A 12,281-nucleotide genomic window follows, 5' to 3' on the forward strand; every position below is an offset into this window, starting at 1 on the left:
TATGTCTGCATTCGAAATAAATATATGTTGCTAAATATGTTCCTAGTTAACCTTAATCTATGATACCTCGTACTTTAATAAACTATAATGAACTGAATATACAATAAATATGGCAGTGCTATTGTTTTTTTAATCCGACCAACATCAAAGAATAGGTAAAAAAAAAAATTAAAAAAAAAAAACTTTTTTTTTATACAAAGCTAGCAAAAACACTTGCTTGTGGTTCACAAATCCAGAATTGTTATTCCTCTCTCAGATAGCTCTCGTACCGTCCAAATCCACGTTCTTGCTGCATAGTCCATGTTGCTAGCAACCTTGGACGGTTGTATTTCGTTCCCTTGGTTTCCGTAATACTTCCCGTTGCTTTTCTCAAGAGTTAAAGCTGGGTTTAGCGAGCTTTGTAAAATAGTGTTGGCACCTTGTTCTGCAGTGACACCAAAAAACCAGGAGAATAGTTGGAAGAAACACCAAAATAAGATCCCCACGAGGGGTAGGTTAGTCCAATACGAGAATATGTTTGTGTTCATAACAAATCCAGGGTGAACGCAGAGACATAAGATTTTAGGATTCCGCAACGAGAGCATTTTCATAAAATGTATGCCTGCTGTTTTTGCAATTCCGTATCGCACCCAGGTGAAGATGAAATTGGGGCTATAATTCATTGGAGATGATAAATTGAAATAGTTGTAGGCAAATTGGTGGCCCACTGAGCTCAAGTATACAACTCTTGGTCTTTCGATAAATGGATATCGTTCGCTAGTCCGCTCCAATATTGGAAGCAACTTTAAGGTAAGCAAAAAAGGCGATATAAAGTTGGTTTGTAGTTGAATGTCAAAGTTATCTTGTGTTAAAGTATACGGGAGCGCCATTACACCTGCATTATTTATTAGTAGGTGCAAATCTTTTTCTCTGGCTTTAAACAGTTCGACTGCTCGGAGCACAGATTGTAAGCTGGTCAAATCTAGGTCAAGAAAATGCAATTCGCCAAGCTGTCGATTTTCACGGCTATTTTTCAAATCGTCCTTTTTAAGCTGGTCATTTTGCAGACAAACTCGACTGTTTATTGATGAAGTTGCCCGTTGGTGTAGCTCTTTACACAGCTTTGTGAACCGCGATCTCGATCTACTGGCAATGTATACGATATAACCATGCAAATATAGATGCAAGACAGTGTGGAATCCCACACCGCTGTTCCCACCAGTAATTAGCGCTACTCGCCTTTCTGTATCTGGATTAAAGTAAGGAAACTCCTCTATCGTTGCTGTGGACTTGAAAAACATTTGGTTTGAGGACTGGATTGTTATTTTTTATTCAAATTGTTTTTTTTTTTTCCTTTTTTTATTATTATTGCTATTGTTATTATTTTTTGCTATCAAAAGGGTGGGTTGGGAAATGAGTATTTTGCTCGAAAGAAAGGATAAAGATTAAATAATGCAAATTTAAAATGTTGGTAATTCAATTATGAGCATCAACACAATCAACAGAAGCTATGAATGTAGGAGAATGAGTTATTCTGATGAATGGTTGTATTTAAATCGATATCGTATGAAACTTTTTGTGTGAGTCTGTATGCTAGATATAATCCTCCTTCTTTTGGATTTTTCCTTTTCCTCAATTTTTTTTTTTTTTAATTTTTTATTATTTTTTTATTTTATTTTTCTTTTTTTTTTTCTTTTCTTTAATTTTATTTTCCGAGGGTTTTTTTTTTGAGTTTATGGTTTAAGCTTTACTTTTCAATTGCCTATGGTAATTCTAATTATTTTTGTCTTCCTCTTCTTCTTCTTCTTCTTCTTCTTCTTCTGATTCTGATTATTTTCAAAAGAACCCCTTTTGTTCTTTAAAATAGTTTATTACTTTGGATATTATTGCTCAGGTGTTTTTTCTGTCTGCTTGTGAAAATAATGAGCTTTATTGCTTGCAGAGTTGGTGCGTTTTTCTTCTTTTCCTTTGTTTTGTTTTGTTTTGTTTTGTTTTGTTTTGTTTCTTTTCTTTTCTTCTTTTAATTAATTTGCAATTTGTAGTTTTTTCTTAAGAAAGAGAAAGAAAGCTTGTTGTGTGCCACAGGACTTATGAGTGATTGAGGCTAACTGACTTCAATGGTTGGTTACAATATTTATATTACGAAGTGGGGCTTTATTGAATAAAAACCAATGCAGAAATTGGTGATCAATAATTAGCTATAAGAAACAGAAGAGGATCTCATCACTATTGCAATTGGAGAGAGAAATAAAAAAAAGGCCAATGACATGTACTATTGTATTGTTGTCTTTTAAGGGTTATGATGCCTGTGTTTGAATACTTTTAAATTGAAGTGTATAAAGAAAAGGGAAAAGAATAGAGAGGAAAACAACAAGAAATTTATATGTAAGAAATGTATTTAAAAAATAGGTTGAAGGGCCCAATGAAAAGAAAATGTCATCCTCTTACTCTTGTTCAAGTATTCTATCTTTATAGAAAAACATTGTGAAAGCCAAAGAAGATGATGATGATGATGAAGAGGATGATGATCAGAATCCGCTATCTACAATTAATATACACAGCCAGCAAATGCACTTGATACAACATAATTTCCTTTAAGCTGTACAACGGTTAAAATCAATCAGGAAGAGACAAACCAGTTGTAGATAATTTAAAAATGAATTCAATAAAATCGCGTCTGTTCCTGAAACGACATGGATCTAAGATTTCAAATCGTTAATTCAACTGCCAACTTGTTCAAGCATAATGATGTGTCCAATAGAGTTGAATAAATGTAGACACATATGCAATCATTTGCTATTATATCTAGAAATTCGGAGTAAGGGGGGCGGAAACAAGGAAGAATGAAAGCGTATGACAAGTATACTTGACCTAGTATACTCTCTATTACTAATCCTCGACTCCATCTCAATCTCAATTTCAATTTCAATTTTAATTTTAATATCAATTTCAATTTCAATTACTGTTTCTATATCTATTTGTATTTGTTCTTTTTTTAACCCTATCATTTAACCCTCGCAGTCATTAGATTGAAAACTATTTACACCTTTGATAGGTGAAAACATCAATATTCAATGGCTGATGCAATACAAATCAGAGTAGAAAAAACAAAAAAAAAAGAAAAAGAAACAAACAAACAATGGTTCGACTTATTTCTATTTATATTCCCCTTTCTTTTTTAATTCCAGTTTTGATTTAAACTACTTAAGAGTCTGGTTCTTTGTCTTCATCCACTGCCGGTAAACTCAAATCAGAAACAATCTTCTTGAATATAACTTCTGGTGTTTTCCCACTAGTATCGACAATGACCGCTTCACCGCCATTTTTCAACAACTCTTTTCCCGTTGGAATCTCCATTATATCATACTGGGACTTGACCATATCCGACTTCATATAATGGCCCACGCGGTTCTCCACTCGACTCATCAATTCTTCAAAACTAGTGTACAAAAACACAAACCTAAATTCAACTTCGGCACTAACAGAACTCTCTTTGATGTATTCACGATACACTTTCTTCAACATAGAACACGACACCACCGCTAAATGACTTGGATCTTCAAGTGCCTTGGAGCTTGATTCTTGGGCTAGTGTTTTCAACCAACCCCAACGATCGTCATCGGTTAATGGTATTCCTTGCGCCATTTTGTCAATATTGGCTTTGGGGTGAAGAGAGTCTCCTTCAATGAAAGGGCAGCTATACCGCTTGGAAAGCATAAGACCTTGTGTTGTTTTACCAGTACCTGCTGGTCCTCCCACGACTATGACTGTAACCATGATTAATTAATGCTGTGTTGTCCTTCAAAAAAAAAAAAATTAACCTTACTGGTGTTAGTTGTGGATCTTATAATTTATGAAGGATGAATAACCAATAATTAGAAGGAAAAGAAGGAAAGAAAAAGAAGAACTTGATGAACTTTTTGTAGGATAAAGTATTGATTAAATATTGAAAAAAAAAAAGTATCGAACGTAAGTGAGAAAATATTGTCCAGCTAAGACAAGGTGACAGATTGCAAACTATTTATGTATTTTTTTATGTATTAAAGAGAAAGAAAAACAAAGATGTTGCATATACTCCGAGTTAGGCTTGTCTCTGTTGTACTAAATGTTCAAGATTTCAAATATGTCAAAGTGTTGGGGGAGAAAGGCGGGGGGGTAGAGGTTTGATAAACTGTATAATGAAAAATTTTGGGGGATCTGTGTGGGGGAGAAACTCGTCAGTCATGCGAGAGGTGGGGAACAGTATATTTTTTATTTATTTCTTGTTGGAAGGGTTTTTCCGTCTTTGAGTAACATCACAAATTAAGGACAAAACCTATCACCAAAGCTCTAGCTAGTCCTTGCATATACTTCCAGTTGAAATAAGTTATATTTTTATTGAACCAAAGAACCACTAAAAAAGAAAACAGTAAAAAGTAAAAGAACAAAGAACTATAGCAAAAAGGCAAAAAAAAAAACCACTAAGAATTAATCCCTATTCTGGTCCCCAAATCCCATGTCTTTAATAATTATTACGAATGCTAATGTAATTTCTATTTACAAAATCTATTTATATAAATATATATATATATATATATATGATTAAACGTGTTCAAAATCATCTTCTTCGACGCAAATTGTTTATTCGTTTCAAATTTCGCAACTCTTCACTCAACCGCTTCTCAACAAGCGCTTTTAACTCGGTTGCTGACTGCTTATCGATAAACAATGTAGAGTATCTCTGACTAAGCCAAAGAAACACCAAAACTAATTTATGGATTGCTTCCAAAATCTCCACATTCTCCATTGTGGATTCCACGCTTTTCAAAATAGGTCGCGAACTCAAAACCTCAATAATAAGAGGGTCCTGCAACAATGAAAACTCAAATATCGTTCTAGATTGACGATCCACAACATTTTGTAAAAACATCTTGATTATTGGCTGAATAAGCTCATTGCCAAGCACGCCTCTCAAATTTATTGGTGTTTCTGCTAGTACAAATTGATCGTTGATGGTCATGTTGCGTAGATACTTATCGTCCGAAATGATTTGAAGAATCTCCAATTTGGGAGCAACCTCGGACAACTCATAATCTTCATGCTCAAATTTCATTTTTTCCGACAAAAACCGAGTAAATGTTTCGTAAAGAGACTCTGTAGTTGATTGGTTGGCCATATAATGTTTCCAAACCAACTCCGATGGCCAGATCCGAGCGCGACTCAAATACTCAATCGGCGTATCCATATTCTTTTTTATAAATACCAACGACTCTCTCGTTAAAGCAGTGACAAACCCTTCTTGCGACCCCTTTTCAACACTAAAACGGCCTGCTCTTCCTGCAATCTGTTTTACTTGCGACGGTGTAAGGTTTTTAAGCTCAGTACCATTGTATTTATTTGTAGAGGAAAACACAATACGTTTGATTTTCAAATTAAGGCCCATTCCTACCGCATCAGAAGCAACCAAAACATCATACTTCCCAGTATTGAACTTTTCAGCCTCTTGTGCACGTATTTCTGGTGGCAATCCACCATACACTACTCCTACTCGCAAATTTGTATTTTTTTCCAATTTGGACTTGTACTCCAAAATCTTTCGTTTGGCAAACGCAACTAAACAATCACCTTTTCTTAAACTGTACAAGTCTACTGGCTGTGACTCCACGGTAAGCTTGCCCATTCTCTTGAAACGCTTGATCTCCAAATCGTCTCCCGTGTATTTGACCAATTTTTCAATAAGTGGAACAGCACTTTCTTCGCCACACAAGTGTATTTCACGTGCCAAGACCCCCAAGACGGCATTTGTCCACACTGACCCACGTTGCTCATCTTGTATCATTTGAATTTCATCAATAACGCACAAATCCATTGTTTTATGCAACGGGATCATCTCTATCGTGCCCGAAGCGACTCCGCTTATATGACCATACTCATCAATTGAAGGAATAATCTCTTCACCTGTAATCAAGTTACATCCAACACCTTGCTTATTGAAACGTTCCCAGATTTCACGTGCTAGTAACCTTAACGGACCTGCATAGTACCCCGTCTTTGATTTCGAAAGTTGAACCAAAGAGCGGTACGTTTTGCCACTATTTGTAGGACCAACATGCATCACAATTTTCCTTTTCATCTTACGAGCTTCGGGAAACCATTCTGTAGGGTTTGAGAAATCAATCTCTTTACTTTCAAAGGGAGTGGTTTGAATCGTGTATTTTTCGTAATATTGGTAAAATGTACGTGTCAAAAGGTAGGTTAATAATTCTTGCTTGTCCTGTAGTTGATGGTATGCAAGTAACTGTCTAGGATAATGGTCTAAATGTATCAGACGCACGAGTCTAGGAATGTTAGCCAAATTCGGGCTTATAAAGTTGACCACTGACAAGCTTTTTATATCGTAGTTGGTTTCATCACGTATTCGATTTTCCAAATTCGTTGTAAATTTCTGAAAATTTTTCAACTGCAAAGACGTCATATCGTTGAGGTATTTAAACTGGCGTTGAAACTCTCTGTTTTTAATCTTCAAATACACTTTCTCCAACGGCAGCTGAAGTGTTTTGATGAGATCATCTTTTTCAGTAGGTGCGATGCTAGTAGTGGTTGATGATGTACTTTGCCCCAGTTCCAGTGAAACTCGAGAGACATTATTTTTAGGGATGTTGAGTGTTGCAGTCTGATGGTTTCTTCGTATTGCACCTAAGAGTACTTTATGACTTTGAAAATGGAGGGCAGCTCTGTGCAAAGTAAATCTCACTGGATGCTGTAGCAGCAGTACCAGAAGCAGACATCGAAACAATGACATCAGCTGCAGCGGGCACCGTCGTTTTGTACAAAGCATTATTATTCTTTGTTGTGATCAGCTGATAAAATTCAACGAATATATATATATATATATATATATATATATATATATATATGGTGATATTGTAAAGCTGACCGTGTAGATTGAAATTGAGTTGGTTGATGAGCTTCTCTGGTTGAAGGCTAATTTCCTATTTCGTAATGAAAGAGAGCCGTTGCAAGTTTTCTTGCTGTATGCAGGTTTCAATTTTCTTTGTCTATGTTCCTGTTTCTGATTTCGTTCTTGTAACTTATGAAAGTTCTGCAATCCCAACAATCAATTAGAAAATCAGCTCTACAAACAGTATAAAGCAAGATCTCGATCATCAGACTTTGCTTGAATAAGCTTCACAAACTGAACGTTACAAGATATAGTGCCCAAAGCGGTCAGAAGAAAAAACGGCATATTCCATTAATTGCTCGCAAACAATCAATTGTACAATTGTGGTTACAAGACTTTTTTTCTCAGTGCACACTACAACCATTCCACAACCACTCCACAACCACTCCATAAACATTGATACCATTATTTTTTATTTCATATTTTAGTTACTGTGCCCAACCACCAGCTCCAAGTCCATCAATTAACCTTCGACGGGTTATCTCACCTAATACAAACAACCCACAAGCACACACTCACTCACAAGCACACACTCACTCACTCACTCACACGCATACTAACATTCTCATACTCACAATATCTGCATATTCACAAATTGATTGCCCATGAACGGCCAGGGCTCTAGTGGACGATATTTGAATGAGCAACAAAACACAGTACAGCTTGCACAGCAGTTTAATGAATTTTACTTATCGATAACATCGCCGGAGATATCTCAAATTGGCAATTATCGAATTACACGAGAAATTGGTGAAGGGGCATTTGGAAAAGTCTATTTGGCTCGACACATTCTATTGAATATCAATGTTGTCTTGAAATGTGGCAAGATTGATGACCCAAACATTGTCCGAGAGATTTATTACCACAAGCAATTGAAGCATAAGAATATTGTTAGTCTTTACGAAGTGATTAAGACAGAGAACCATCTCTGGATCGCATTGGAGTATTGTGAAGGGGGTGAGTTATACTACTTGGTATATGAGAAGAAGCGTTTATCAGTAAAAGAGGCCCAGCACATATTTTTTCAAATTGTGCTTGGTGTCCAATTTGTTCACTCTTTCAACCTTAGTCATCGTGATTTAAAGCTTGAAAATATTCTTTTGGCCGATAAGCGTAAATCGGTGGTGAAGTTGACTGACTTTGGGTTCATTCGAGAATTCAACCCGCTGGCAAGAAGACTTCTTTCGACAATATGCGGGACCACCGTTTACATGGCACCAGAGTTGCTCATGGGTCTGAAATATTCGGGTTTTGCCATTGATGTTTGGTCTTTGGGTGTGATATTATACACGATGCTATATGGGATCCTACCTTTTGATGATGATGATGAAATGAAAACGCGGGTTAAGATTATGAATGAACAACCACTTCTTAGTGATCATGTACCAACGGAGGTGAATCAGTTGATTTTAAAATTGTTGAGCAAAAACCCTATAGAAAGACCAAGTATTGGAGAGTTATTAAACTCCTCTTTTTTGATTGATCTTTACAATAGACATTTGGAAAAGAGTATGAAAAAGACTCATGGAGATGCAGAATCTATTATCTCTATCAACCAGCACTACAATTGTATAAAGAAACCATTTGACACCAGGATAGAAAAAGACTTGTTGCGAAGGTTACAAAAGCTAAACTTTGACGTGGATGATTTGGAGGCTAGTGTATACAGAAGTGATATGAACTCGTTAACTGCCATGTATGAACTTTTGTTGACGCAAGAATTCTCAAAAAAGAAAAAAAGGTATATTAGAGAGAAAAAACGGAAATATATTGAGGCAACCAGAAGATCTAGAAAAAGGGTCAAAAGTGCATTATCGATATCGGACCAGTATATTGGTTCTCAACCATTGGAACGAATCATATCAAGTCTTAGCTTGGCGTCGAATAGAAATAGTAGCAAAACGAATTTAGCGAAACAATCCCTCATGCCCAAGAAAACAAATTCGGGTAACCTGCCGAAGTCACCAATTCAGGGAAGATTCAGTTCTGAGCAGGTTCAAGGTCTGCAAATACTGCAAATACTGCAGACGCTGCAGCCACAAGGGCAAATTGTGGAGATAAAAGAATTGAGTGGTCGCTCTAAACACAGTGCACAGACGTTATCACCCAAATCCTCTAGACAACAACAACAGCAGCAGCAGCAACAACAACAACAATATCTACAGCAGGGTCCTCCTTTAGAGCGAACTGTTTCTTTTGTTCCGGAGGAACGTCGAAACTCTATAACACATTCGCATACTGAGTCAACAAAGAGGAATGGCGGTAGTAACAAAGGAGGCAAAATACTCAACAAACTTCAATTCTGGAAGAAGAATCGAGGCGATTACGAGGATGAGAAAGATGATCGTACATCTTATGAGAGCAATAGGTCTGACAAATATACAAACGACTCAGATGATCAGGGATTAGAGATCAAAATCAAACCCAGCCCAGACAAATTGGAGCATAGAAATACCCCGCTTGGTATCAGCAACAAAATCAACATTGGCAATGGCAACAGCAAAAGTAACAGTAACAACAACAACAACAACAACAGCAACAGCAACAACAACAACAACAACAATAAAAATAACAGAAGCGACAAAAACTACATCGAGAACAATAATGACGAACTACCCAGAAGTGCTACTTTTAATTTGGAAGAGCCTTCAAGTTTGGGAGCTCATAAAGAAGATCTAGCTTTGCTCTCGCCCAACACTGTGACAACACCGCGAACACCTCCACCAATTGAAGGTAGGGCTACCTTTCAACGTGCACGTCCTTCTTCAATGATATCGCAAATTAGTCAAATAAGTAGATTGAGTCAGATGTCGACGATGCTATCCGAATCTGAATTGGATATACTTGATGAGACTGATACAATGGACGATGAATATGACGATGACGACGCATACGAATCGAGTTTAAACGTTCAAAGTGATAGTAGAAGTGGATCCATTGTTGTTGCAAACTCATCACGTTTGCCACCACGGAAAAGACCCAGTTACAGACGTGCGTTATCCTCAGATCAATCGGTCAATACTTCTGCTTCGCCAACAGGATTCTCATCCCATGGTGTGAAAAAGAGATCGTCACTCACGATGCTACCAAGTAATTCTTCAGAAGATATGCCTAATGAATTACTTAAGCAGGAAGAGAATATGCCGTTGGGCATCAATGGATACGACAATGAGACAAGAAGAAGAGAACGTTCTATTAGTCTGTCGAGTCAGACTGGCTCAGGTAATCAAGCCGGTCTGCAAAGAAATATTTCTCAAATTACATACGCTAATGGCAATTCCGGTGGTTCCTCCAATGTCAATGCCAATGCTAATGCCAATGCTAATGCCAATGCTAATGCCAATGCTAATGCCAATGCTAATGCTAATGCCAGTTATACACCCAGTAATACAGCTACAAATATTCTCATGAATGGTGGAGCTGAACCATACCCACGTGCTGCTTCTCCCCCAGTAACTTTTAAACTCAACTTGCAAGGACTAAACAAGGATCCGAAATTGAACAAGAAACAACTCTCACCTACGTTTGGTATTGCCAATGGCAACTCTACCATTAGTGGCATGCACCTTCCTCGCAATTACCAACCAGCTGTACAAGTGACAGATGCTACGATTACAAGTTACGGAAATCCAAATATAAATGGGGCGCAGGTGAAAAACAAAAGCACATTATATGGGCCAATCATTGATGAAGAGGAAGAAGATGAAGATCTATACTAGGTGTTGAAGTTATCTCTGATGCTGTTGATTATAGATTCCGTATTTTTTTCTAATAAAGTAGTGTACTGCATAAACGGTGAGGCTTTCATATCCTACTCTCTTTTTCTCTCTTCTTCATTTTTCTTCATTTTAGTTTTTTGTTTTCTTTTTTTTTTTTTTTTTTTTTCGTTTCATTTATAATTTTCATTTAGTGTGCACCTGGTCTTTTCTTGTAGTGTGTGGAAAATTTTTTGAAATTTATTTACAAAAGGGCAGCACCCACACACACAAATACATACACACAGAGTTTTTCATTAAAAGACTTTCCACCTATTTTAAAAAAAAAAGAAGACACAAGGAGTTAATCAATAACAAACATCCAACATGTCATCGGTTATTGTGGTAAACAACGAATTAAAGGATTCTATCCAGGAGTATGCTCAGATCATAGATGGAGCTACTGGTAATACCGATTTGAGCAAAGCAGTCGATGCGCATTTGCCAAAGACACTCGATCAAGCAGAGATCACCAACAAGGAAGAATTGGTTCAAAAGATCAAGGCAGCATCTTCAAAAGAGACTTTGGCCAAACTTACCGACAAGGAGTTTGAGCCCACAATATATTTGTTAATCCACATCTTGGCACTGTTGTCTTCAATGGAGGCCGTCTTGGACGATGAAAGCTCACCTATTTACAAATTAATCCTTGATATTAATCCAACACAACCTTTATCAATTAGAGATAGAAAATCCATCAAGTCTTCATCTATATTGTCGATTTTGAGCACAATCTTCAATTTGCTTCCAAGCACTTCGAAGGTGAGGGTTTCTGTTTTGAAAACCATTTTGAATGTATTGAAGACTTCGGGTGTAGATTTCCAAAGTGTTGAAGATAATTTGGGTGCAAACATTGTCAACTGGTTGAAGTCAAGCCAGGCACAAGATTCTGAGATTGAAACCATCTTTTGGGAATTTATCAACTTGGACACTTTTTTCTCACAAAAATCATTGCAATTAATCAAAGAGTTTACACATGTTTACCCTGTTTCGGCGAATGAGCTTAACCAATTGATTGAGTTTGCTTTGAGGTCTAAAGTTGTTGATGTTTCATTTTTGGTCAATAATAATGTCGCAGAAGCATTGAAAAAAGCATTGCCATCTTCTTCCGATGCTTTGCCCCAGTTGTTTTCCAAATATGTTAAAGGTGAACTTATAGCTGTTGATGATATTCCTTCCAACCTACCAAAAGAATTCATCCATCAAAAATCGAAAATCTTGAGTTTGGCCAAGTTTTTTGCTGAGAATTCCACACAGTCATCTGAGCATAACCAGATTATATTTACATATAAGGAGATTCCACTTGTATCTAACCACTTGGAGTTTGAGGAGTTGTTGATTGAAGCTATCAAAGCAGGTGTGATTGAAGGTAAGTTGAATCAAATCGATGAGACTTTTAGTTTAAGCAGAGTGAACAGATTCATCATTGCTGGAGATGATACCGCGATTGCTCAAGGTTGGGAGAGTATTAGACAAGCTTTACAACAATGGTCGCTGTCTCTTAACAATGTTGATGAAATTGTGAGACAGACGAGAGAGCAAATTGTTAATGGTGGATCAAATTAATCACTGATGATCCACGAGTAAATTTGATTAGTTTATTTAAA

At 36.8% G+C, this 12,281-nt stretch overlaps 5 protein-coding genes across 5 annotated transcripts; 2 read left to right on the forward strand and 3 right to left on the reverse strand. All coding sequences in view use genetic code 12, as the record gives it.

Annotated features, from left to right (window-relative positions):
• Nucleotides 1-224: 224 nt before the first annotated feature.
• On the reverse strand, nt 225-1,280 carry PVL30_001007 (uncharacterized protein; the record flags this gene model as incomplete). The annotated part of the gene is made up of 1 exon (XM_001528471.1): nt 225-1,280. The coding sequence occupies one exon, from the start codon at nt 1,278-1,280 to the stop codon at nt 225-227; it is 1,056 nt and encodes a 351-aa protein (XP_001528521.2).
• A 1,903-nt stretch (nt 1,281-3,183) lies between these two features.
• Nucleotides 3,184-3,756, reverse strand: PVL30_001008 (uncharacterized protein; the record flags this gene model as incomplete). Its single annotated transcript, XM_001528472.1, has 1 exon — nt 3,184-3,756. One exon carries the CDS (start codon nt 3,754-3,756, stop codon nt 3,184-3,186), a length of 573 nt encoding a protein of 190 aa, XP_001528522.1.
• An 820-nt stretch (nt 3,757-4,576) lies between these two features.
• Nucleotides 4,577-7,325, reverse strand: SUV3 (RNA helicase; the record flags this gene model as incomplete). Its single annotated transcript, XM_061119200.1, has 3 exons — nt 4,577-6,663; nt 6,713-6,818; nt 7,278-7,325. The coding sequence occupies 3 exons, from the start codon at nt 7,323-7,325 to the stop codon at nt 4,577-4,579; spliced, it is 2,241 nt and encodes a 746-aa protein (XP_060975183.1).
• A 199-nt stretch (nt 7,326-7,524) lies between these two features.
• PVL30_001010 (uncharacterized protein) lies at nt 7,525-10,638 on the forward strand (the record flags this gene model as incomplete). The annotated part of the gene is made up of 1 exon (XM_001528474.1): nt 7,525-10,638. One exon carries the CDS (start codon nt 7,525-7,527, stop codon nt 10,636-10,638), a length of 3,114 nt encoding a protein of 1,037 aa, XP_001528524.2.
• A 363-nt stretch (nt 10,639-11,001) lies between these two features.
• Nucleotides 11,002-12,240, forward strand: PVL30_001011 (uncharacterized protein; the record flags this gene model as incomplete). The annotated part of the gene is made up of 1 exon (XM_001528475.1): nt 11,002-12,240. One exon carries the CDS (start codon nt 11,002-11,004, stop codon nt 12,238-12,240), a length of 1,239 nt encoding a protein of 412 aa, XP_001528525.2.
• Between the last annotated feature and the right edge of the window lie 41 nt (nt 12,241-12,281).

This window comes from Lodderomyces elongisporus, chromosome 1 (genome assembly GCF_030384665.1).
Source record: "Lodderomyces elongisporus chromosome 1, complete sequence".
Lineage (NCBI taxonomy): Eukaryota > Fungi > Ascomycota > Pichiomycetes > Serinales > Debaryomycetaceae > Lodderomyces > Lodderomyces elongisporus.